The 26032-nt window shown below is 47.0% G+C and overlaps 2 protein-coding genes across 2 annotated transcripts in view; one reads left to right on the top strand and one right to left on the bottom strand.

The window, feature by feature from the left end:
* COL4A2 (collagen type IV alpha 2 chain) overlaps positions 1 to 23502 on the bottom strand; it is a 268138-nt gene extending 244636 nt beyond the window's left edge. Inside the window, exons 1-2 of the mRNA XM_073664347.1 lie at positions 23283 to 23502; positions 15146 to 15233 (exon numbers count right to left, since the gene is read on the bottom strand). Of these exons, the coding sequence (XP_073520448.1) occupies positions 15146 to 15213 (68 nt within the window). The 5' untranslated portion in view covers positions 15214 to 15233; positions 23283 to 23502. The remainder of the gene's footprint in view (positions 1 to 15145; positions 15234 to 23282) is intronic.
* Positions 23430 to 26032, top strand: part of COL4A1 (collagen type IV alpha 1 chain) — a 218498-nt gene continuing 215895 nt past the window's right edge. The window contains exon 1 of the mRNA XM_073664356.1: positions 23430 to 23674. Within this exon, the coding sequence (XP_073520457.1) occupies positions 23591 to 23674 (84 nt within the window). The 5' untranslated portion in view covers positions 23430 to 23590. The remainder of the gene's footprint in view (positions 23675 to 26032) is intronic.

The following is a 26032-nucleotide window of genomic DNA, read 5'->3' as shown; positions in this document are numbered from 1 at the left end:
AGAATAATGTGCCCCATAAAATGCTCCATACAGAATAATGGACCCCATATAATGCTTCATACAGAATAAAGGACCCAATATAATGCTCCAATAAGAATAATGGACCTCATATAATGCTCCGTACAGGATACTGGCCCCATATAATGCTCCAAACAGGATACTGGCCCCCATATAATGCTCCATGCAGGATGGGCTCCATATAATGCTCCATGCTCGCTGGGCCCCATATAATGCTCCATACAGAATAATGGACCTCATATAATGCTCCATACAGAATAATGGACCCAATATAATGCTCCATACAGAATAATGGACCCCATATAATGCTTCATACAGAATAATGGACCTCATATAATGCTCCAATAAGAATAATGGACCTCATATAATGCTCCATACAGGATACTGGCCCCATATAATTCTCCAAACAGTATACTGGCCCCCATGTAATGTTCCATGTAGAGTGGGCTCCATATAGTGCTCCATGCAGGCTGGGCCCCATATAATGCTCCATATAGAATACTGGCCCCCATATAATGCTCCATACAGGATACTGGACCTCATATAATGCTCCATACAGGATTATGGCCCACATATAGTGATCCATACAGGATACTGGGTCCATTAAATGCTCCATACAGGATACTGGCCCCCATAAAATGCTCAATACAGAATACTGGCCCCCATATAATGCTCCATAAAGAATATTGGCCCCCATATAATACTCCATGCAGGATGGGCCCCATATAATGCTCCAAGCTGTATGGGCCCCAAATAATGATCGATGCTGTATGGGCCCCATATAATGCTCCATGCTGTATGGGCCTCATATAATGATCCATGCTGTATGGACCCCATATAATGCTCCATGCAAGCTGGACCTCATATAATGCACCACGCTGTATGGGTCCCATATAATGAGGCATGGGCCCCATATAATGCTCCATGCAGGCTGGGCCGCATATATAGGGCTCCATGCTGTATGGGCCCCATATAATGCCCCATGCTGTATGGGCCCCATATAATGCCCCATGCTGTATGGGCCCCATATACTGCTGTATGCAGGCTGGGCTACATATAATGCCCCATGCTGTATGGGCCCCATATAATGCTCCATGCCTACATACATAAAAAAAATAAATAAATCAAATACTCACCTCTCCTTGCTGCTACTGCTCTACTCTGGACTCCTGAGCATTGCCGTCTTCTCACTCTCTGAGACTGAGCTGTGACTGCTCAGCAGAGGGTGCGCTGGAAAGACGTTATCGCGCCCTCCGACCTGAGAAGCCACTCCTACTGTCAAATGACGTGAATGTGACCATGCTGTTGCCTCCTGTGACCTCGCTCCATCGCTGCCAACTCCCCGGTAAGCTACATTCGGACTGTAAGACGCACCTGTGACTTCTGACATGCCTGATCCTGATGACAGGTTAAAAATTATTTTTTTCCTATTTTCCTCCTCTAAACTTGGGGTGCATCTTATGGTCCGAAAAATACGGTAAGTTTTTTTGGTCTCTTCAATTCCACAAAAAATGCTGTAACAAGAGATCAAAACGTCACATCTATCCCAAAAATAAGCTACACATAGCTACATCAACCAAAAAATAAAAAAACTGGACATGTTTGGAATTTCCATAATTGTACTGATGAGCAGAATCATATTGCGAGGTCATTTTTACCACAAAATGTACACCATGAAAACAGTTCACAAAAAAACAACGTCAGAATTGCGTTTTTTTCACAATTTTTCCGCAATTTTTTTCACGTTTTCCAGTACACTATGTGGTAAAATGAATGGTGTTATACAAAAGTACAATTATTCCTGCAAAAAACAAGCACTCATATAATGTCTATGTGAACAGAAAAATAAAAGAATTATAGCTCTGTCAAGAAGGGGAGGAAAAAAGGAAAGCGCAAAGATGGAAATTGACACCGTCGTGAAGGGGTTAACCAGCAGATATGGCGTTAATCTGCGCTCTGAAGCTGCCTGGGCCTGCACTGTGAGCCCTGCTGCCTGGAGGAAATTAACTTCTCTCGGCAGCCTGAGGCTTTCATTCATTGGGGTGGGCTAGCATTGATTCAGTGAAGGCTCAGTGCATTGTGATCAGTGGCTGTAACTGCCCCCCTGGTACTGACTGACAGCCAGCTCTAACACTTTATAACTGGATAAACGCTTTAATAGAGGAAGCTATTTTTTAATATGGGTGATGTGGTAATTGTATTACTTTGTTCTTTAAAATGTACGTCCTCACGTAGACCTCTACTTCTTACTAATTCAGTACCTTCGTCTGCCATGGGACACATGCAGGGCAGTTACAGGACACTCCCAGTGCACGCTATGGCCAATTCATCTAACAATTTTAGCCAGAACTGTTTGAAATGTCACACTATAGTTATACAACTTAGGCTATGTTCACACATCGTGGTTTTTACTGCTTTACTTTTCTGCAGCAAAACCTGATCTCTTGCCAGGAGGTTGTTCAGGACTTTTGTTGCTGTTTTGTTGCTTTTTTTGGTGTGTTTTTGGTGCATCTTTTCAGCATTTTTTTCACTGTCCTTTTGTGTCTGTTATGCATGTACATAAAGTTCAGTGAAAAAAAAGTTACCTGCGTTTTTTTCACCACCCATTACTTCTAATGGGTGAAAAAACACTGAAAGAAGTGGCATGCTCTCTCTTCCCGAAAAAACATGCAAAGCACAAAATCCTGAACAAAAAAAACCCATGATGTGTGCATGAGATTTCTGGAATCTCATAGACTATGCTGATACTGCAAAAGGCAGCTTAAAATTTGCATAAAAAACGCATCAAGAAACGCTGAAAAAAACATAATGTGTGAACATAGCTTTACAGCTGCGCAAAAAAACCCTGCAAATTTTGGTGCTTTACACCAGTCTCGGCCAGCCCCAATAATTTTACAGACTCTTTCTCATTAGGAGTACATATACACAAATGTATTTTCGGTCTGAGAGTTGTCTTGGAAAAAAACTGACCTCAAAAGGATAACTGTAGGACCAATGTTATTTAATTGGGCTGTTCAGATGATGGACTGACTGTCCATGCACAAAAAAATTTGAATTAGTCACAAGCCTCCTCTGTATTTCGAATGACACTTGCTTATTCAAGTCTATAGGTGTACAAAAAAAATCGGATCCAGTGTCAATCATTGGCATAGCATCCAATTTTATAGATACATTGCAATTATTAACATAAGAAACCGAGTTTGGTCTTGTAAATTTAATTAACAGCTGATGTAGAAAAACAGATGCCATACGGATGCCATACTGCCAAAGGGATATACAGTGACTACAAGTAGTATTCAACCCCCTGCAGATTTAGCTGGTTGACACATGCGGAATTAACTTGGCATTGTGACATTTGTACTGTAGATCAGCCTGGAAGTGGGAAATGCACTGCAGCAAATTTTTTTTTTTTTTTTTAAAAACGTTAAAAGTTAATTCAGAGTGTCATTTATTATTCAACCCCTCAAACCACAAGAATTCTGTTTGGTCCCCCTAAAGTATTAAGAAGTAGTTCAGGCACCAAGAATAATGAGCTTCACATGTGTGGATTAAAGATCTCTTTTGCCAGCCTTTTCTGACTATTTAAGACCCTCCCCAAACTTGTGAACAGCACTCAGACATGGTCAACATGGGAAAGACAAAGGAGCATTCCAAGGCCATCAGAGACAAGATCGTGGAGGGTCACAAGGCTGGCAAGGGGTACAAAACCCTTTCCAAGGAGTTGGGCCTACCTGTCTCCACTGTTGGGAGCATTATCCGTAAGTGGAAGGCTTATGGAACTACTGTTAGCCTTCCACGGCCAGGACAGCCTTTGAAAGTGTCCTCCCGTGCCGAGGCCAGGCTTGTCCGAAGAGTCAATGCTAACCCAAGGACAACAAGGAAGGAGCTCCGGGAAGATCTCATGGCAGTGGGGACATTGGTTTCAGTCAATACCATAAGTAACGTACTCCACCGCAATGGTCTCCGTTCCAGACGAGCCCGTAAGGTACCTTTACTTTCAAAGCGTCATGTCAAGGCTCGTCTACAGTTTGCTCATGATCACTTGGAGGACTCTGAGACAGACTGGTTCAAGGTTCTATGGTCTGATGAGACCAAGATCGAGATCTTTGGTGCCAACCACACACGTGACGTTTGGAGACTGGATGGCACTGCATAGGACCCCAAGAATACCATCCCTACAGTCAATCATGGTGGTGGCAGCATCATGCTGTGTGGCTGTTTCTCAGCCAAGGGGCCTGGCCATCTGGTCCGGATCCATGGGAAGATGGATAGCACGGCCTACCTGGAGATTTTGGCCAAGAACCTCCGCTCCTCCATCAAGGATCTTAAGATGGGTCGTAATTTCATCTTCCAACAAGACAACGACCCAAAGCACACAGCCAAGAAAACCAAGGCCTGGTTCAAGAGGGAAAAAGTCAAGGTGTTGGAGTGGCCTAGTCAGTCTCCTGACCTTAACCCAATTGAAAACTTGTGGAAGGAGCTCAAGAATAAAGTCCACATGAGACACCCAAAGAACCTAGATAACTTGGAGAAGATCTGCATGGAGGAGTGGGCCAAGATAACTCCACAGACCTGTGCCGGCCTGATCAGGTCTTATAAAAGACGATTATTAGCTGTAATTGCAAACAAGGGTTATTCCACAAAATATTAAACATAGGGGTTGTATAATAATTGACCCACACTTTTATGTTTAAAATTTAATAAAATTCAACTGAGCAACATAACTTTTTGGTTTGTAAGATTTATGCTTCTGTTCATAAAACCTACTCTCGTTTGCAGTTTGAAGGCTCTAACTTATTTGCATCTTATCAAACCAGCTAAATCGGCAGGGGGTTGAATACTACTTGTAGGCACTGTAAATACAGATGAAATATTGTTTGTTTCTGGATGAAAATGATACGATTTTTTTATATGGCCGTGTGTGCTTAGCTTAAAGAGAAGTTAAAGGGGTATTCCCATCTCCAAGATCCTGTTCTTCTGATTCGCTTTGTCTCTTTCCTCATGTGCAGGCATTGCAGGACCTTAGGTATCCATGGTTACGACCACTAGCAACTAGCTAACTAACTGTCACTATATCAGTGGTCGTAACCATAGATACTTAATGTCCTGCAATGCCTGCACGCGAGGAAAGAGACAAAGTGAATCAGAAGAACTATACTACATTTCTAATTGGAGGTATTTGCTTAATATTATTATTAGTACACAAACTACATATTGGGATAGGATCTTGGAGATGGGAATACCCCTTTAAGGGCTTTAGTAATTTTAGTCGGTCTTACTCTGCTCTATATAAAAATATGCAGCACAGAATACTTAAAGGGGTGTTCCTATCTCCAAGATCCTACCCCTACATATAGTAGGCGTAATAATAATATTAGCAAATACCTCCAATTAGAAATATAGTATAGTTACAACCACTGACATAATGACAGTCAGCTAGTTGCTAATGTGGCACCCTGCTACAACAGGTACCACAGGACCCAAAAGGGTGCATGGATGGACTTCTCCACAAGAGGCCCTCATTACAAACAAACACCTCCACCTTTCCACCTCATACCACCAGAGGGACCCCATTAGCGATATATATATATGGAGGGTGGAGCCAGGCTGTTCAGTCTCAGTCTGAGAGAGAGTGTGCTGCCACTGAGAGCAGTGAAGACGCAGCACGTCTGCTGCTGTATTGAGGGTCCCGAGTGTGGCCGGAGGCAAAGAGGAGAGGAGAGAGGAGTTGAGGGGGCAGAGGAGCATCATAGGCTACTACCAAGCGACAGGTGAAGGAACAGCACGACACAGAAGCTAGGCCCAGTTGCAGGCTGGCCAGGAGCTTAGAGAGAGGGAGACACGGACCAGGAGGCCTTATACCTGCTCACTGGGGAGAAGTCCTGAAGTGTACCCTTCCTACCGAGTACCCTGGACCGTACCTGACATCCGCACCAGTAAAGGTACTGAAGTGAATCCCCTGTCTCTGTCAGTAGCTCCTGCTGCACCATCTCTCCTGCACTACAAGCCCCAGCATCACCACCATTTGCACCTACACTGCCCCGGGGGCCCGCTCCGCCTGTGGGGAGCAGAAACATCCCAGCTGCCATCCCATCACCACCCGGAGGTCAGCAGCAGCGCCGGTAACCATTACCGGAAACCACAGGTGGCGTCACGAGACAAACTGTATACTAAAACCCCTTTTTAAAGAGAGATCCAGAGTACGGGCCCGGGAGCCGACTGCCGTGACCTCCTAAACAAGGTAAAAGGCCCGGGTACCGAGTCCCCTATATTCCCCCTGGGTGACACAGCTCTCTTTCCTGGCGTCACGAACAGGATTTTGTGCCCGTTGCCACCGGGTACTGTGTGCCGTATTGAACTGTGTTTTAACTGTGGTGAACATCGCCGCCATTACCGTGTCGCCGCACGGGAAGAAGAGGGGCGTAACCGTGGGGATTGGAGAGAGGTGTGACTGTTGGAAGCGCGCGAAGCTCAAGCCCCGCCTCGCGCTCTGACGCAGCACCAGGAAGCGTCAGGTCCTGGAAGGAGCCCGTTGTCTGCGGAGCTGCGACCTACCCTAAAAAGAAACAGGAGGTAGGCTACGGTTTACTAGGGGGGCGCAACCATGGCCGACGACCAGAAAAACGCCGGAGCACCGGTTAACGCTCCTGATGCTCAACTCGCGCCCGGCGCTGCTCAGGCCGGGGCGGCCGCCCCACCAGCAGGGGTCGTGACTCCGTTGATACCCATGGCCCTGCTGTATATCCCTGGAGCAAAATGGCTTCCCCAGTAAGACGGCAAACCAGATACCCTGTCTGGATTCAAAAGGAAAATATGCAGTGTACTGGATATGTACTCAATGACTGGTAAGCAGAGAGCCGCTGTTGTGCTGGGACAATTGACTTGTGCCGCAGAGCGGGAAGTTGAAACCTGGCCAGCCGCAGACCAGGAATCAGTATCCATTATCTTTAAGAGACTGCAAACTGTGTTTGAAAACCGCACTGAGACAGATCTCCGGATGAGGTTCTACCACTGTACCCAGAAACCTGAGGACAGTATCCGGGACTATGCCTGGCGCTTACAGGAAGCCCTGCGGGCCCTGAAACAGGTTAGTCCAGCCAGCATACATGGTGAGGACAAAATGCTGACAGAACAGTTCATCCCGGGGTTGAGGTCCCAGGAGGAGAGCAGAACTGTAAGGTGGTGGGCCTTAGATCATCCAAATGCCACCTTTGACACCCTGAAGGACATGGCTATTAAGGGTTTGCAGCCCCTGGTACCATCAGATACTGCTATCCAGCGTTACCAGGGCGGGGCCACCCCAGTGCCCGCAGCACCCACTGCTCCTTCATTAACGGCTGAAACAAAAATGCAAACAGTGCCCCCTAGTGAGCTGGACAGCCTGCGCTCTGAAGTGCGTCCTGTCCTGAGAACCCTGCAGCTACAGACGGAGCCTGAGCCAGAAGGAAGGATCCTACTCGCCGACAGTCCTGAGGATGTCCCCTGGATGAGGAGAAGAAGGAGGACAACGCCACCCCGAAGGAGGACAACGCCACCCCGAAGGAGGACCAACGACCAACGTCGCCCTATAAGAGAATACATATGCTACCATTGCCACAAGGTAGGCCACACCGCGCGGAACTGTCCTTTAAACGGGCAAACCCTGGGGCCGAGGGCCAACACCCAGGAGTAGACCAACCAGGCCCATCAAGCTGGTACCACCGGTTTGTAGGAGGAAGGCCTTTACTGTCCATCGTGCAGGATGGAATAGCAACACCTGCACTACTGGACACCGGGTCACAGATAACCATCATACCTGACATCCTGTACAAAAGGTACTGGTCCTTAGATGAACTCCATCTGCCAGCCCCAAATCTCTCTGTGTATGCATCCAATGGCCTTCTTCTTAACCTAGTAGGGGTTAAGGATGTGACAGTGAAGGTGGGGAGAGCGGAACTAAAGGACCAAGGGCTGATTGCAGTGGAGTCTAACCCTGGTGATACAGACTTGTATATGATACTTGGTACAAATGTGGTTGGTAACTGTTTGGGAGAAGTGTTGCTCTTACTCCAACAGATGGCTGACACTGCCGAACCAGGGCAGAGGAAGGTGCTCCAGAAAGAAATTTGAGCCCTCATGTACCAGCAACAGGTAAAACTAACAGGTGGTGAGATTGGTAATGTACGGGTGACAGACCCGATACCCATTGTGATTCCCCCAATGAGTGAAATGCTAATTTGGTGTAGGGCAGCAATAGGTCTCAAGGGACAGAACTACCAGGCGGTAGTGGAGCCCATTAACTCAGAGCACAGACCTACACTCCTAACTGCTAGAGGGGTAGCTGATGTACGCAATGGGAGGGTACCTGTACGTCTCCTAAATTGTGGAGAGGAGGAAGTCAAATTGCCAAGATATGCCAAGATACGTGGCCGAAGACGTGGTCCAGCACCTGGATCACTTATGCACTGTAGCCACGCCCAGGGCCTACGTTGAGGATTTTCAGGCGGGTCCCTCATGTTACTCATTTTTGCACTTTCTTCGGTGAAATGGACACCTGGTTACCGGACATACTGTAACTTTATTATTGTTACTGTAACTTTATTATTGTTATTGTTGTAACCTGTTACAAAATGCTTCAGTCCAGGAGTACTGAATTGTACTAGGGGGGAATGTGGCACCCTGCTACAACAGGTACCACAGGACCCAAAAGGGTGTGACGCGCCCCCTGGGCCATATTCTTTAGGGGGAATATCCGGAGCCGGATCAGATGGGAGTTGTAGTCTTCCGAGTGGCTGTGACCCGGTCCGTGCCCAGGGTGTCAAACTCAGTTGTATGTGGCAGTCCTACAGATGTTATTAAGTTCTTTATTGTCGACTACGCCACCCGTTGTATTGCGGTCACTATGGCCGCCGCTGCAGCAGGGTCCGCTGAGGCTGATGGTGTAGGTGCAGCGTTTGATGGTATAACCCCCAACGGGTGGGGTATAGCCTCAGGGGGTCAGGTGCAGAGGATGGGGGTTGTGGTGGTGCAGCGTAGATGTAAAATGAAGACAGAGTCGGGTTGTGCAGTTTAGGGTATTTACTCACTGCTGATGTTCCGGTCACTCCAGCTTCAAGTGACCACCCGAGCCGTGCTGCGTCCACCAGGTCTTGGATCCAGCCAACCCCCAAGCAAGTCCGGAGCGTGACCCTGAGCTCTCCTTCTGTCCTTTCCTCTGGCCGTCCCCACTAGTGATCCACCTAGGTCCAGCTCCCTCGGGCCTTCTGTTGGGAGACCCTTGGCCTTGGGTTCCCTGACCCTCCACGTGGTATGCCTTCGGGGTGGATGTGGTGGGTGGCCGTGGAAGACGCTGCCCACGGCCTCCGGTCTCTGGCTAGGGTGTGCTTTTGCCCCCACCAGCTTGGGTTCCGGTACCCTTTTGCCAACTCTTCACCCGCTGATGGACTTTGGGTTCTCAGAGTTCCTTTTCTGTTTCCCCCTCTGGGTCTTTCTGGCTTTCTCCTCTCTCTCTCTCTGGGTCTGCTCTGCTCCTCTTCCTGACTCTGACAGACTGACCTCTCACAGACTGACCTCTCACAGACTGACCTCTCACAGACTGACCCTGTTCTTTGATGGTGCCCACCTTATATACACCCTCTATGTGTGAGCTCAGGCGACCAGCACCCAATGAGCTCCTATCTTTACCCAGGCTGCTCCCCCTATCTGCCCCTACACTACTTGGGATGTACCACCCCCCTCCCACTCCAGCCAGGAACAGACTCGGTCGTACCTGCACATTTCTAAGTGGGAGTACCGTTGGTCTGTTCCCCGGAAATGGGATGTGTGTAGTGCATGCAGCCTACCGAGCTCAGTTCCACACTCCATCCTTACCCGAGAGTGGAATATCACACCTCTGGGTTGAGGTGCAATACCCCTGTAGCAGCCGAATCCTCAGGGTGCTACATTCCCCCCTGGTAAATCACAGCACGTCCTCGGGCTGTAAGACATAAACAACACCAAACATACAAATATTTGCATAAACACATAAAACATATAAAACAACATATATTAGCATAAAACTTTTCATATAAAACATTCTCGTCGCCTCTGGCTCCTCCTCCGGTCACTGTGCAACGTGTGACCGGGTACAGTGCGACAGTCCTTTCTTGAAAAAAAAATGGTTTTCCTATAAAACCGGTAGGGGGCGCTTTAGGAAGCGCAACTATATACAAAAGGGGTAGTGGCCGCTCTCAGTCCTCGGCCAGGTATTAGGGAGGAATGACCGCTCTCAGTCCTCGGTCAGTGGGATTTAGGGAAATACGGGTAACAGTTCACACTTGCTGGTCCCAACGGGGACTATATTTAGCAACAGTAACAGTTTCAGTTCACGGTGCCCCGACGGGCAACTATATACAGCTTCGGCTCCGCTGTACTTAACGACGGCGTCCTCCTGCTCTTGCTTTATGGTTACCTTTGGCTTCACAGTCCCGGTGGTGCGGGGACTATGCGCTGCACGGGGGTCTCTCCTGGCCCGGCTCTTCTGCTCCGCGCTCCTTATTTGAGCTTGCTGTTCCCGGGCCCGCCTCTCTCTCCGCTCCCTCTCGAAGACCTCGAGCTGTTGGCGGCAGCACTCAGCACGCTCCGCTGCAGCTGCCCGAGTCTCCTGAGTGAACCCCATGAGATCTTCTCCGGTGGGGTCCCACTCAAACTGCGCTTCTGCTAGCGGGGGCGAGATCCTCTTTACGGGCTTTGGAGCCGGGATCAGGGGTTCATCCAGGGGTCTCTCTTTCCGGAGTCGGGGATGGTGAAACTCCGGTGGCCATATAAATGGCTGCCCATCCGGGCACGTATGCTGGGCGTACAGGTCCTCTCCCAGATGCGGCACTCTTGGTCTTATGGGCGCGGTGGTGTTAGCGCCCGGGTTGCCCGGGCCTTGCGGCCAGGCCTGGGGTATCTGGAAGGTGAAGGGCACCGTAAGGACGGCGGCGCCCTGGGCTACTTGGCCCTGCGACCAGGCCGGGGGCTCCGCGGAGGTAGGGGGCGCTGTTGGTATTGCGGCGCCCGGGGGTACTAGGCCTTGCGACCAGGCTGGTGGTACTTCCTGCTTGGTCACGCTCGGGGTCGAGGCGTGTGACGTCACAGGGGTCGCGGCTCCCGTTTGAGGCCTAGTCTGCGGCGGTGACGTTGCAGCGACGGGCACGGCAGGATAGACTTCGGGCTCTGCGACGGGGAGCTGGGGCAGGTACGCGGTTTCCCGGTTTGGGGTATAGACGTCCCCTTTACCTGCCTCCACTCGTTCGGCTCCCTTCTCGGCGCCGTCTCCGGCCTTCAGTCCTCCCGCGCCATCCTCAGAGGCGGTCTGTCTCCTCATCTTGGGTGGCGTGCTCCGCTGACAGGTCTCGGTCTGCTGGGCCATCTCTCGGCTCCACTCCGCCAACGTCTCTCGCTGCACCCGGGCCATCCTCCTTGCGAGGCCCTCCAGAGCGGTCTGTGCACACTCCCGGTCTCGGGGGAGCTGTGCTAGGACCTCCACTAGGCCTAGTGGGGTCGTTGCTTCCAGCAGGCTCCTGACCAACGGGTCGGTGCTGCTCTGCTCTCCTACAGTTGTCTCCAGCAGGCTCCTGGCCAGCGGGCCGGTGCTGCTCTGCTCTCCCTCTTCTGTTTCTAGCAGGCTCCTGGCCAACGGGCCGGTGCTGCTCTGCCTTCTCGCCATCTCCGGGTAAGCTCCTCCGATACTCTTCTCCAGGCTTCTTGCCTCCGGGTGCGCTCGCTCCAGACTGCTCCAAGCGACACCCATCTTTGTTCTCTCCTTTCGTCTCCTCCCACCTCGAGGGCGGTCCCGGGGCCACTTGGTGACTGTCAGCTCCAGGGGCAGTTCTTTCACGCTGACAGACACCTCTAGCATCACAGTCTCTGTTGGTGGGGGCGGTTTCCACTTTTGGCGCCATTTTCGGTCCTGGCCCACGATGGGAGGTGGCCTCTCGCCACCCTCTGGCACGCCCATAATGGCGTCCGCTCTGGCAAGGCGGGAAATCTTCGGAAATGGCGGGAATCGCTTCCCAGTGGCGGGAAACTCTGCAGATGGTGGGAAAAAGCTGTTAATGGCGGACAACCGGCGGGAATCGACCTGTGATGGAGTCCGATGGCGGGGACCCTCCGGAACCGGCAGGAGACTTCTTTTTGAGGTAAACTCGTTCTTTTCTTCAGGCACGCAGTACCCGGGTGTTGCGGGCACGTAATCCTGCCGACTACGCCAAAGTTGACGCGCCCCCTGGGCCATATTCTTTAGGGGGAATATCCGGAGCCGGATCAGATGGGAGTTGTAGTCTTCCGAGTGGCTGTGACCCGGTCCGTGCCCAGGGTGTCAAACTCAGTTGTATGTGGCAGTCCTACAGATGTTATTAAGTTCTTTATTGTCGACTACGCCACCCGTTGTATTGCGGTCACTATGGCCGCCGCTGCAGCAGGGTCCGCTGAGGCTGATGGTGTAGGTGCAGCGTTTGATGGTATAACCCCCAACGGGTGGGGTATAGCCTCAGGGGGTCAGGTGCAGAGGATGGGGGTTGTGGTGGTGCAGCGTAGATGTAAAATGAAGACAGAGTCGGGTTGTGCAGTTTAGGGTATTTACTCACTGCTGATGTTCCGGTCACTCCAGCTTCAAGTGACCACCCGAGCCGTGCTGCGTCCACCAGGTCTTGGATCCAGCCAACCCCCAAGCAAGTCCGGAGCGTGACCCTGAGCTCTCCTTCTGTCCTTTCCTCTGGCCGTCCCCACTAGTGATCCACCTAGGTCCAGCTCCCTCGGGCCTTCTGTTGGGAGACCCTTGGCCTTGGGTTCCCTGACCCTCCATGTGGTATGCCTTCGGGGTGGATGTGGTGGGTGGCCGTGGCAGACGCTGCCCACGGCCTCCGGTCTCTGGCTAGGGTGTGCTTTTGCCCCCACCAGCTTGGGTTCCGGTACCCTTTTGCCAACTCTTCACCCGCTGATGGACTTTGGGTTCTCAGAGTTCCTTTTCTGTTTCCCCCTCTGGGTCTTTCTGGCTTTCTCCTCTCTCTCTCTCTGGGTCTGCTCTGCTCCTCTTCCTGACTCTGACAGACTGACCTCTCACAGACTGACCTCTCACAGACTGACCTCTCACAGACTGACCCTGTTCTTTGATGGTGCCCACCTTATATACACCCTCTATGTGTGAGCTCAGGCGACCAGCACCCAATGAGCTCCTATCTTTACCCAGGCTGCTCCCCCTATCTGCCCCTACACTACTTGGGATGTACCACCCCCCTCCCACTCCAGCCAGGAACAGACTCGGTCGTACCTGCACATTTCTAAGTGGGAGTACCGTTGGTCTGTTCCCCGGAAATGGGATGTGTGTAGTGCATGCAGCCTACCGAGCTCAGTTCCACACTCCATCCTTACCCGAGAGTGGAATATCACACCTCTGGGTTGAGGTGCAATACCCCTGTAGCAGCCGAATCCTCAGGGTGCTACAGGTGCATGGATGGACTTCTCCACAAGAGGCACTCATTACAACTAAACAACTCCACCCTTCCACCTCATACCACCAGAGGGAGCCCGTTAGGGATATATATATATGGAGGGTAGAGCCAGGCAGTTCAGTCTCAGTCTGAGAAAGAGTGTGCTGCCACTGACAGCAGTGAAGACGCAGCATGTCTGCTGCTGTACTGAGGGCCCCGAGTGTGGCCGGAGGCAAAGAGGAGAGGAGAGAGAAGTTGAGGGGGCAGAGGAGCATCATAGGCTCACCCCAAGACACGAACCGGACACCGGGTCCGCGCCTACAGGGTCCTTTATACCCAGTAGGGATCACCGGCATACGAGGAGGACTACAAGTCCCTGGTCGACCTGAAGCTAAACCCTTGACAGGACTAGGAACCATGAAGGCCCCGGCGTCCAGGGATAGTGGTTGCCAGAAAAAGGTCCTACTACCAAGCGACAGGTGAAGGAACAGCACGACACAGAAGCTAGGCCCAGTTGCAGGCTGGCCAGGAGCTTAGAGAGAGGGAGACACGGACCAGGAGGCCTTATACCCGCTCACTGGGGAGAAGTCCTGAAGTGCACCCTTCCTACCGAGTACCATGGACCGTACCTGACATCCGCACCAGTAAAGGTACTGAAGTGAATCCCCTGTCTCTGTCAGTTACTCCTGCTGCGCCATCTCTCCTGCACTACAAGCCCCAGCATCACCACCATTTGCACCTAAACTGCCCCGGGGGCCCGCTCCGCCTGTGGGGAGCAGAAACATCCCAGCTGCCATCCCATCACCCCCCGGAGGTCAGCAGCAGCGCCAGTAACCATTACCGGAAACCACAGGTGGCGTCACGAGGCAAACTGTATACTGAAACCCCTTTTTTAAAGAGAGACCCAGAGTACGGGCGAGGGAGCCGACTGCCGTGACCTCCTAAACAAGGTAAAAGGCCCGGGTACCGAGTCCCTTATATTCCTCCTGGGTGACTCACTAATGGTCGTACCCATGGATACCTAAGTTCCGGCAATGCCTGCACACGAGGAAAGAGACATAGTGAATCAGAAAAACTATGCATTTCTAATTGGAGGTATTTGCTAATATTATTAATATTACACCATCTACATATTGGGATAGGATCTTGGAGATGGGAATACCCCTTTAATTTTAATTCTGTATTATACAATTTGATTTTTGCATTAATAGTTTTTAGGAGGTTCATCAAAGGTATGTTTTTCATATAAATCCAATAATGATTATGAAAGGAAAATACATATTTGTGCATAATTAGGTTTCCTTCATCTACAACTTTAAACTAGTATGACATAAATGTAATAAAGAGCATCTGGAACAGGCATTTACTCTTAAACAGCATTGTACCTTATGACAACAATGAGTTTTTTATTAGTGGACTGAAGAGACATATGACACCACAAAAAACACATTGGACTGGCAGATCGTATGACTTGTGGGTATACAGTTATACTCACTGTTTTGGTCTTGAGTACCAAGAGATAATAATTAGTAGCATGCAGCTAAACGCATTATAAACATTCTTGTGGAAAGGCTCATCCTATTTCAAGAGTTATTGTACTCTTTAAAATCTATGCTCTAGCAGGGAAGAAATCTTACATGTGGATGTAAGTGTATAACTCCGATTACTAGCACAGCAGCTGTACATCGACTTACCATGACACACTCATCTTCCATTGCTGATGGCTTCTATGACATCTTTTAATGTCTTCGGTGACCACCATCCTGGCTACTTTTCCCCAGGCTGTTAGAAGAAACAGGGAAAATGTAAAACATACTGACATTGCACACATAGCTTTAATTATATAAAGTTAACATAATTGCAAGTATTCACAAACCCAAGAAAAGCAGTCTGATGTCCCCAGTGACTATATTACGGCTATATTTTATCATTCGTATTGAACCGCCAAAATTTGAAAGCCCCCTTGGTTTTAGTGAATCAAACTTCAATCAGCAATGTTTAGTTATGCCGTATTCAGACATTCGTTTGATGCTGTCCGAGTACGGACTACAATGCACAGACCGGCCTGGTGGTCGCTGAGCTGAACTTGAAAGCCTCATACATGCATTTGAAGCTGTTGAGTTTGGGATGTGTGAATGCGACTTAAATCTGTAAATTTTATGGAAATATCCAGGCACATTTGTAGGACTTAAATTGTTGTTTCTATTAGGTGTGCACCATGACCACCTCTCCATTGTGGCATTGTGACCACCTAAACAGCGGGAAAGGGATCAGAAGGCCCATGTTCTTGACCTAGATGTAGACCCTCAGCAAATGACCTGCACCTATTACACATTAACAATATGTCGTAAATGTCTATGATGAGATTGGGAGTATCCGGGCATGATAGTTATTTTTTTTTCAGCCAAGTTATTCAAGTATCAAAAATTCATTTAACTCCTGTTTACATTTTTTATTTTATTTATTTTACTCGCTTATGCAGCGCCATTAATTCCACAGCACATTGTTTTGTCTACATGTTACATATTACTTTATGACTTCCCTTGTTAACCTATGTCCTGAATGACCATTACTTTCAGACTCTGATTAATCTTCCCACTTACTGTTATGGAAACCGATCACCTGATTCATGCTGCCCACCTGCAGCAGCGTGGGAGAAGCTGGCTGAGTGCGGCACCAGACTAGTCTGGTCTCTGGTTATGGTCCTTGGCCTGATCTTCAAAGCATGAATCAGGTGAGATGTTCCCTTTCATGTTGTACATACAGTCCAATCTGTGGACAGCATGGTATAACGAGGGAGTAGCTAAGCAGAATTATATCTAGATTTTTTTGGGGAAGTTATTCAGCATAACTTGTATTTTATTCATTGAAATACCTGGTGTTTGTATGTATATGAGTATAGTGAGCGGTGCTACTCAGTGATTGACAGCTATCTCAGAATCCACAGTCATAAAGACAAGACTGTCAATCATGGAATGAGAATGCCACTGGAGTGATATGCACACAAACACTTAAGGATTTCAATAATACAATGAAAATTTTACTGAACCTTTTCCAACAAAAATGTATATATATATACAGTGGGTATGGAAAGTATTCAGACTCCTTTAAATTTTTCACTCTTTGTTTCATTGCAGCCATTTGGTAAATTCTAAAAAGTTCATTTCTTTCTCATTAAAGTACACTCTGCACCCCATTTTGAGTGAAAAAAACAGAAATGTAGAAATTTTTGTAAATTTATTAAAAAAGAAAAACTGAAATATCACATGGTCATAAGTATTCAGACCCTTTGCTCAGACACTCATATTTAAGTCACATGCTGTCCATTTCCTTGTGATTCAGCATAAAAAAAAAGATCCAAAAAAGATATATGACATTGGCATGATGAAATACTTTCTTCCTTAATACTTGGTTGCATAACCTTTGGCAAAAATTAGTGCCAAAAAACATTTTTGGCCATTTGTCAGCTTCATGCACCTGTCTTGTTCTACTCTTTCTCTGCAATTCTCTTGAGCTCTTGAATGTGTCAGAAGTTTCTTTTTTTCCAACAGCAGATTTCAGCTCAGTCCAAAGATTGTCAATTGGACTGAATTAATTTCTGGCCATTTTAAGACAGTCCATTTTTCTTCTTAACCATTCTTTTGTAGTCTTGAAAGTGTGGTTTGGATCTTTATCTTGCTGTAACACCCATTTTATTTGATTCCAAAACAGGTTTCTTACAATAGGGAGCGTAATTTCTCTAAATGGCTTTGATAATCATCTGATTTTCTATAACATGTTCAAGGCATCCAGTCCCAGAAACAATAAAACAGCCCCAGAGAATTATGGACTCTCCACCATGTTTCAGTGTAGGTATGGTGCACTTTTCTTTATATGCTTCATTTTTTCTATAAACATAATGTTGGCATGCATTGCCAAAGAGCTCCAGCTCGTTTTCATCTGTCTATAGAACATATTACCAGAAAGGTTATGGTTTGTTTATGTAAGATTTATTTAAAGTTCAAGTGCTTTTTCAGCCTTTTTTATGAATAGTGGGGTCTTCCTTTTGCTTATACCCATAGAGGTCTGCTTTGTTCAGTGTGCGGTATATGGTAGGGTTTAAAGCCATCTTTCCAGATGTCTCCAGTTCAGCCTGAAGTTCCTAGGATTTCATAGGTAGATTTTATGCCACATTTTGAACCAACTTTGGTAGGGTTCTCTCAACAATGTTCCTCTTTCCATCAAATCCAGAACATTCTTTATTGGTCCACGAGCAGCCAACTTCTTTTATTCATGTATTAAGACACGCTGAAGCCAGGATTTCTATGGTCTTTGGACTAGTCTTGCACGCTCTAGACTATTGGTGATAATAACATTTTTGGTTTCTTTAGACAGTTCTCTTGTGAACATGTGAACAAGGAGCAAAAAATAAACCTGGCCTTTTTAATAATCAAACCACCACTTATAGATAGGCTGCTTAAAGTCATGTGAGCACTGACATGACTTTTTGAAGCATGTTATTGTAATGAGGTGAACATATTGTCCTGTTCCCCCTTGAAGTCATCAATGTTATTGTTGTAATGTAAAGTGTAATGTGTTACACTGTACTGTGATAAAGCTGTGTTCTGCCCAGCAACAGGTAGTTGACAGTGACAGTTAATGGCTGGGACTGTGAGGGGGCGGGAGCCATGTCGCTTTTCCAGAGTCTTTGTTCTACCAGTAATGTGGGACCCCCTATAGTCCCAGTGACAGATGTGGGACCTGAGAGAGGGCTGGTTTTGTGTGGGATAAATTAGGGGTTTTATTGGTAACATTTTGGGGTACATACATTTTCGATTGCTTCCAGAATAAGGCTGGATCACATTCTTGTCTTCTACGCTGAGCACTTCCGATGGGGTTTCCGTGTAAATCCCACAAAAATGCAATTCTGACGAAACCCCCAACGGAACCACTCACTACAAAGAGGCAGATGGACACACTTTGGAGCCCGTTTGACGTCTGCTCCGGTGGTCTCCATCTTTTTAGGCGCACAGAGATCTGTGGTCATCCACACTTGTGAACTAAAAAAAACCCCGAAAATGATGGTACGCTACTAGAACAGAGACTCCATCGGCCTCATAAGTGAGTGGCTCCATCTGGGTTTTTTGTCTGAATTAAGGTTTCAGTGAATTTACACGGAAACCCTGTAGTAAGCGCTCAGCAGAGAGTGCAGGATAAACGTCAGCCGAGCCTTATTCTGTTTTTTTTTAGGCAGAATGAAGAAATAGACAGCAGTACCAGAATAGTTCTTATTTTTATTTTTTTCGCGGTTCACCAAGCGGTATAAGTGATAACGTGGATTTATTCTTCGGGTCGGTGCGATTACAGCGGTACCAGATTTATATTGGTGTTTTTTAGGTTTTGCTGCTATCACGCAGTTAAAATGCTTTTTTTTTAATAAAAAGTAGTTATTTTTGTTGCCATATTCTGAGAGCTGTAACTTTTTATTTTTAGGTGAACAGAGCTGTATGAGGGCTTATTTTTTGCGGGCGAGTTGCAGATTTTTTTGGTACTATTTTGGGGCACATAGTAATTTTTGATCACTTTTTATTCTGATTTTTCAGTCACAGAATGAACAAAAACCAGCAATTCAGTTATTGTTTTTATTTTTTATTTTTTGCGCCGTTCGCCGTGCGGTTAAAGTGATAAGACCGGTTTGTTCATTAGGTTGGTACGATTACAGCGATACCAGATTTATATATATTTTTATGCTTTGCTATTTTTACAGACTAAAAACAGTATTTTACAAAAAAGAATTTGATTTTGCATGATCACATTCTGAAAGCTGTAACTTTTTTATTTTTTTGCCAAATGAGCCATATTAGGGCTTCTTTTTTGTGGGACGGTTTGGCGTTTTTTTTATATCATTTTTTTTTACGTGCGACCTTTTGATCGCTTTTTATTCACTTTTTTGTGAGTCAGTATAATAAAAAAAGTTATTTTCGGCATGATTTTTATTTTTACGCCATTCGCCAAACGGACTAAATAACATGACAGTTTTATAGATGGACGCGGCGATACCAATTATGTGTAAATTTTTTCGTTTATTTTTGTTTTATCACAAATGCTGCATTTTAAGCGGTGAAACGGATTTTAGTGATTTGTGTGAACTTTTCGTGTGTTTTTTTTGCTTTTTTACATATTTTATTTAACTTTTTTTTTTACTTTTTCACTAAGTCCCACTGTGGGACATGTGTGATTTTCACTTTTATTGCTGATCTTATACTCTGCAGTACCTCTGTACTGCAGTGTATGAGACCTGTCAGTGAGTCACGTCTGACTCAGTGACTCAGCCTGTGACAGGCAGCTTATTGCTGGCTCTCACAGGCTACCGTACCATGGGATCATCACATGATCTCAGGGTACCATGCTAACCATCGGGACCCGCGATTCTCATCACAGAGGTCCGATGGTTACTAAAGGGGTCGCAAGACCCCCTTGTAACAACTTAAATACCGCCGTCACGATTGACAGCGGTATTTAAGGGGTTAATCGGCCCCGATCGGCATCGAGACTGGCCGGGCCGATACTGCAGGGTATCGCCTCCGCTGGGCAGCGTTATTTACTTACTCCTCAGCGTCGCATTTTCATGGCGCTGAGGAATAAGTACCCTTAATGACCACTGTGAAAATGTGTTACAGCAGTCGTTAAGGGGTTAAAAATGCCTTAAGCTGATTGGAGGAGTGCTCAGTCAGAAGGTATGTACTACAAATATTAAAAAACTGACCTGCACTTCCAAACAGAAAAAGACAAGTGTGAATAGGTGCAAGCTAAGAGAGCCACTCTATATAATTAACAAATTAGCTGCACGCTGAAACGCTATAGTATGTAAACATTGACTATATGAACGTGGAGCTGCATTACTGCTGTAGAAAACATGTTAAAAATGAAGGTACTTGGTGCACAAATTGGCCAATTCGTGTGAGCCTGACAGCCAGCGACAAGGCATGGGCTCACACAAATTGTCCAATGTGTGCGCTAAGTACCTTCATTATTTAACATGTGTTCTACAGCAATAATGCAGTTCCAATTTCATATATTCAATGTTTACATACTATAGCGTTTCAGAGTGCTGCTTTAATATATTAGTTATATAGAGTGACTCTCTTAGCTTGCACCTGTTCACACTTGTCGTTTCCTGTTTGGAAGTGCTGGTTAGTTTTTTGATATATGGATACTGACTGGACACAACCGATATTCATGGAAACGCAGTATAAGGATCACAAAACCCAGAAGACATTTTTATACATGTACTGCAATATATTGGAATAGGGGTGAACACAGAACAGGGCCACCGTGCAAGAAGAGTTTGTGGGCTTTTTTCAGTCAAATGGCATAATCCACCCATGGCGGTAGAACTGACCCCCCATTACCTCTTAGGCCCCAGGGTGCGGCTTCACAGGTTGCACCAATGATACATCCACCACTGTATTGAAAAGTTAGAGCACATTTAGACCCACTTATGGGTGCTACTAAAGTAGTAAATAAACCTTAAAGCTACATTCCCACAATAAGCTTTTGGTGAGTTTTTGACATTGCAGAATTTCTGCAGAATTTCTGCAACTATTATTTAAATTAAGTTACTTGCATTTTTTCATTGTATTTTCGTGTGCGTTTTTTTAACGTGTTTTTATTGCATTTTTAATGCAGTGGGTTTTTTTTTCTCTTGTTGGTGAGTCATGCTTTAAATAAAGCCGCTTTGTTTTTTATACTTCCTGGTAATTGGACTTGATAAAACTATATTGATATACTCTCTTTTTCGGACTATAAGACGCATTTTTTCCTCCAAAATTTTGGAGGAAAGTAGGGGATGCGTCTTGTAGTCCAAATGTACCTTATAGTGTGGCTGTGGATGGGGGGGGCGACCGGCAGAGGAGCGGGTCACAAAGGCAGGAGCTGGCTGCTGCAGCTAACACTGTGCCCGCTGTTGAAGAAAATGAATATTCACTGCTCCCCACGCCCATAGTCCCGACCACCTCTATGCACTGAAGCCGGTGCCGAAAGGTGGGCAGAACGATGGGAGTGGAAAGCAGTGAATATTAATGCTCTTTAATAGCGGGCACACAGGATTGCCCAGCCGCTGCAGGAGCCGGTGGCTGCGGCCAACAGTGTGCCAGCTAATAAAGAAAATGAATATTAACTGCTCTCCACTCCCATAGTCCCAGGCGTGGGGAGCAGTGAATATTCCGGCAGCTGACCTCAGCGTGTGGGGGCGCATGTCAGTGACGTCATCAGAACTGGACATTGCAAGGGAGCAGAGGGAAGATGAGTATAATCATTTTTTTATGTGTGCAGTGTGATGGGGGCCGTATATACCAGGATGGGGACCATGTATACCAGGGTGGGTATGGAGGGGCATGTATACCAAGAAGTGGGGCCATGTATACCAGGATGGAGATGGGGGCCATGTATACTAGGAAGTGGGGCCATGTATACCAGGATGGAGATAGGGGCCATGTATACCAAGATGGGGATGGGGGACATGTATACCAGGATGGGGAAGGGGACCATGTATACCAGGATGGGGTGCCATGTATACCAAGAAGGGGGGCCATGTATACCTGGATGGAGGGTCATGTATACCTGGATGGAGGGTCATGTATACCAGGATGGGGGGTCATGTATACCAAAATGGGGGGTCAGGTATACCAGGATGGGGGGTCATGTATACCTGGATGGAAGGTTATGTACACTAGGATGGGGGGTCATGTATACCAGGATTTGGGCCATGTATACCAGAATGGGGGATATTAGCACAGAATTGGGGGACATTACCCCTATAACAGTGTCAGCAGCAGATCACCCCCACCTCCCATAACAGGGCATCATGACCACATTTTTTGCTTCAATATTTTTTCTATTTTCCTCCTCTAAAACCTAGGTGCATCTTATTGTCCGGTACATCTTATAGTCCAAAAAATACGGTAGTTTTCTGTGGATTTCATGCATTTTTGATGCATTTCCGCAGCGGAAACGCAGGTTATTTGTGTATTTCCGCATCGAACTTAAGTCTAAAGGAAAAACCTGAACATAAAACTCAGCGTACCCACAAGAGAAATTGACATGCTGCAGATTTGAAACATGGACCACAGTACAGTTTATGCTGGGTAAAAAAGAAGCTCAGAGGGCAGGAGATTTCTATACATCTCATCCACTTTGCTGGATCTGTAAGATGCTGTGTTTTTGATGCATCAAAAACTCATGGAGGGAACGTATATGAGGGGACGACCCATCTATAAGAACTATTAGTGACAGTGACCAGATCGCACCCTGTGCTGATACATTGGCGCGGTGTAATATTATTATTATATCACCCTTGCAGTGTATGCCCTGGTGCCCACCTTCCTACGTCTGGGTGCCCGCCTTCCTACCCGATGGCAGCAATCAGCGATCACCAGCGAGTCTACCCTTATAAATGGGGGGTCTGTGCTGGAGGAGCCCTCAAATCAGAGTATAATGAGAAGTTCAGTGACTGAGAAGATGACTTGTTATATAACTGGCACAGACCGAGCTGTAGGTTGCCCAGTGCTGCAGTTCGTTACAGTGTGCCAGCCCAGCAATCCGCTGACAGCTGTGCACTTGTAGTAAGACCAGGCATGGACTATTCACTGGCAGCAGAGCTGTGGGTACATCTTGTGCTGGCAGCACTACCTCGTGCTATATAATAATGCGGTGCCTGTCGCGATATTGCTTACTATCCTGACATCTCTCATTAGATGACAGACCCCAGCTAGCAGCAGCCCCTCTTCCCTGCAGAACATGGGGGGCATCCCCGCACCCACAGCCAGCGGTGGAGCAGCCCCGGGCACTTACCAGCAGCCTCTCATGCCAGCTCTGCCCGCACCGTGCACTGTCCCCAGCTGTGCTGTCCTCCGAGGTGGAAAGTGCGTCCTTGTGCTGGGACTGGCGCTCCTCACACAGACGAGGGGTTCAACTCATGGAGGTCCCGTGTGAGGAGGTGGGGGCTGCAGTGGGAGGGGAGTTAGCGCCAACAAACTGCGAACTTTCCTCAGCGCCCATTTCACATTGCGCTCTGACATGAGACCGGGGGACTTGTGAGGAGATGCTGGCTGGCCACACACTGGCATCGCATTAATACCAGCCTATCTGACGGACACACCATGCCAAGGAGCTGGACCATGAGATGCAAGCTGCTGGCACTGCTCTGCCTTCTCCAGGAGCTCATCAGCTGCTACGAGGCTGCGGTGAGTGCACACTGCCATCAGCCCTGGCCACCAGTAGCCACAGGGACCACAGCCCTGCCACCAGTAGCCACAGGGACCACAGCCCTGCCACCAGTAGCCACAGGGACCACAGCCCTGCCACCAGTAGCCACAGGGACCACAGCCCTGCCACCAGTAGCCACAGGGACCACAGCCCTGCCACCAGTAGCCACAGGGACCACAGCCCTGCCACCAGTAGCCACAGGGACCACAGCCCAGCCACCAGTAGCCACAGGGACCACAGCCCTGCCACCAGTAGCCACAGGGACCACAGCCCTGCCACCAGTAGCCACAGGGACCACAGCCCAGCCACCAGTAGCCACAGGGACCACAGCCCTGCCACCAGTAGCCACAGGGACCACAGCCCTGCCACCAGTAGCCACAGGGACCACAGCCCTGCCACCAGTAGCCACAGGGACCACAGCCCTGCCACCAGTAGCCACAGGGACCACAGCCCTGCCACCAGTAGCCACAGGGACCACAGCCCTGCCGCTGCCTGCAGAGGGGCTTCCCTGCCAGGAGATGTGTCCATGTGTAGGGCAGCGATCTCGGAGTTACATGGTTACATTGGACTGCACTTACAGAAAGCTTTGTAATAAGTTTAGATACAGCAGCTACCCCATAATGATGGGTAATAAGTTTAGATACAGCAGCTATACCCATAATGATGGGTAATAAGTTTAGATACAGCAGCTATACCCATAATGATGTGTAATAAGTTTAGATACAGCAGCTATACCCATAATGATGTGTAATAAGTTTAGATACAGCAGCTATACCCATATTGATGTGTAATAAGTTTAGATACAGCAGCTATACCCATATTGATGTGTAATAAGTTTAGATACAGCAGCTATACCCATAATGATGTGTAATAAGTTTAGATACAGCAGCTATACCCATAATGATGTGTAATAAGTTTAGATACAGCAGCTATACCCATAATGATGTGTAATAAGTTTAGATACAGCAGTTCTTCCCATAATGATGGGTAATAAGTTTAGATACCGCAGCTATACCCATATTGATGTGTAATAAGTTTAGATACAGCGGCTATACCCATATTGATGTGTAATAAGTTTAGATACAGCAGCTATACCCATAATGATGTGTAATAAGTTTAGATACAGCAGCTATACCCATAATGATGTGTAATAAGTTTAGATACAGCAGCTATACCCATAATGATGTGTAATAAGTTTAGATACAGCAGCTATAACCATAATGATGGGTAATAAGTTTAGATACAGCAGCTATACCCATATTGATGTGTAATACATTTAGATACAGCAGCTATACCCATAATGATGTGTAATAAGTTTAGATACAGCAGCTATACCCATAATGATGTGTAATAAGTTTAGATACAGCAGCTATACCCATAATGATGTGTAATAAGTTTAGATACAGCAGCTATACCCATAATGATCTGTAATAAGTTTAGATACAGCAGCTATACCCATAATGATGTGTAATTAGTTTAGATACAGCAGCTATACCCATAATGATCTGTAATAAGTTTAGATACAGCAGCTATACCCATAATGATCTGTAATAAGTTTAGATACAGCAGCTATACCCATAATGATGTGTAATAAGTTTAGATACAGCAGCTATACCCATAATGATGTGTAATAAGTTTACATACAGCAGCTATACCCATAATGATGTGTAATAAGTTTACATACAGCAGCTATACCCATAATGGTATGTAATAAGTTTAGATACAGCAGCTATACCCATAATTATGTGTAATAAGTTTACATACAGCAGCTATACCCATAATGATGTGTAATAAGTTTAGATACAGCAGCTATACCCATAATGGTATGTAATAAGTTTAGATACAGCAGCTATACCCATAATGATATGTAATAAGTTTAGATACAGCAGCTATACCCATAATGAAAACCCTCATGTGAGACTGCTGGTGCCAATTCTCTGACGAACCAGTCACTGACTCACTGAGTGCCACATTGAATGTATGTACAGTACTGGGTAAATGTTTTAGGCAGGTGTGGAAACATGCTGCAAAGTAAGAATGCTTTCAAGAATAGACATTTTAATAGTTTGTTTTATCAATTAACAAAATGCCAAGTGAATGAACAGAAGAGAAATCTAAATCAGATCAGTATTTGTGACCTCCCTTTGCCCTCAGTTCAGCAGATAGTCTTTTCACTTCACTTGCACTCAGTTTTTGAAGGAATTTGGCAGGAAAGTTGTTCCAAACATCTTGGAGAACTAACCACAGATTGCCTGTGGATGTCGCTTGTGTAAATCCTTCTGTCTTTTCATGTAATCTCGGACAGACTCCATGATGAGACCAGGGTTCTGTGGGGG

This window comes from Phyllobates terribilis, unplaced genomic scaffold (genome assembly GCF_046119375.1).
Source record: "Phyllobates terribilis strain yellow unplaced genomic scaffold, ASM4611937v1 Scaffold_2__4_contigs__length_985480577, whole genome shotgun sequence".
NCBI lineage: Eukaryota > Metazoa > Chordata > Amphibia > Anura > Dendrobatidae > Phyllobates > Phyllobates terribilis.
The sequence above is the reverse complement of the archived record's forward strand: the minus strand, read 5'-3'. Positions and strand labels throughout refer to the sequence as shown.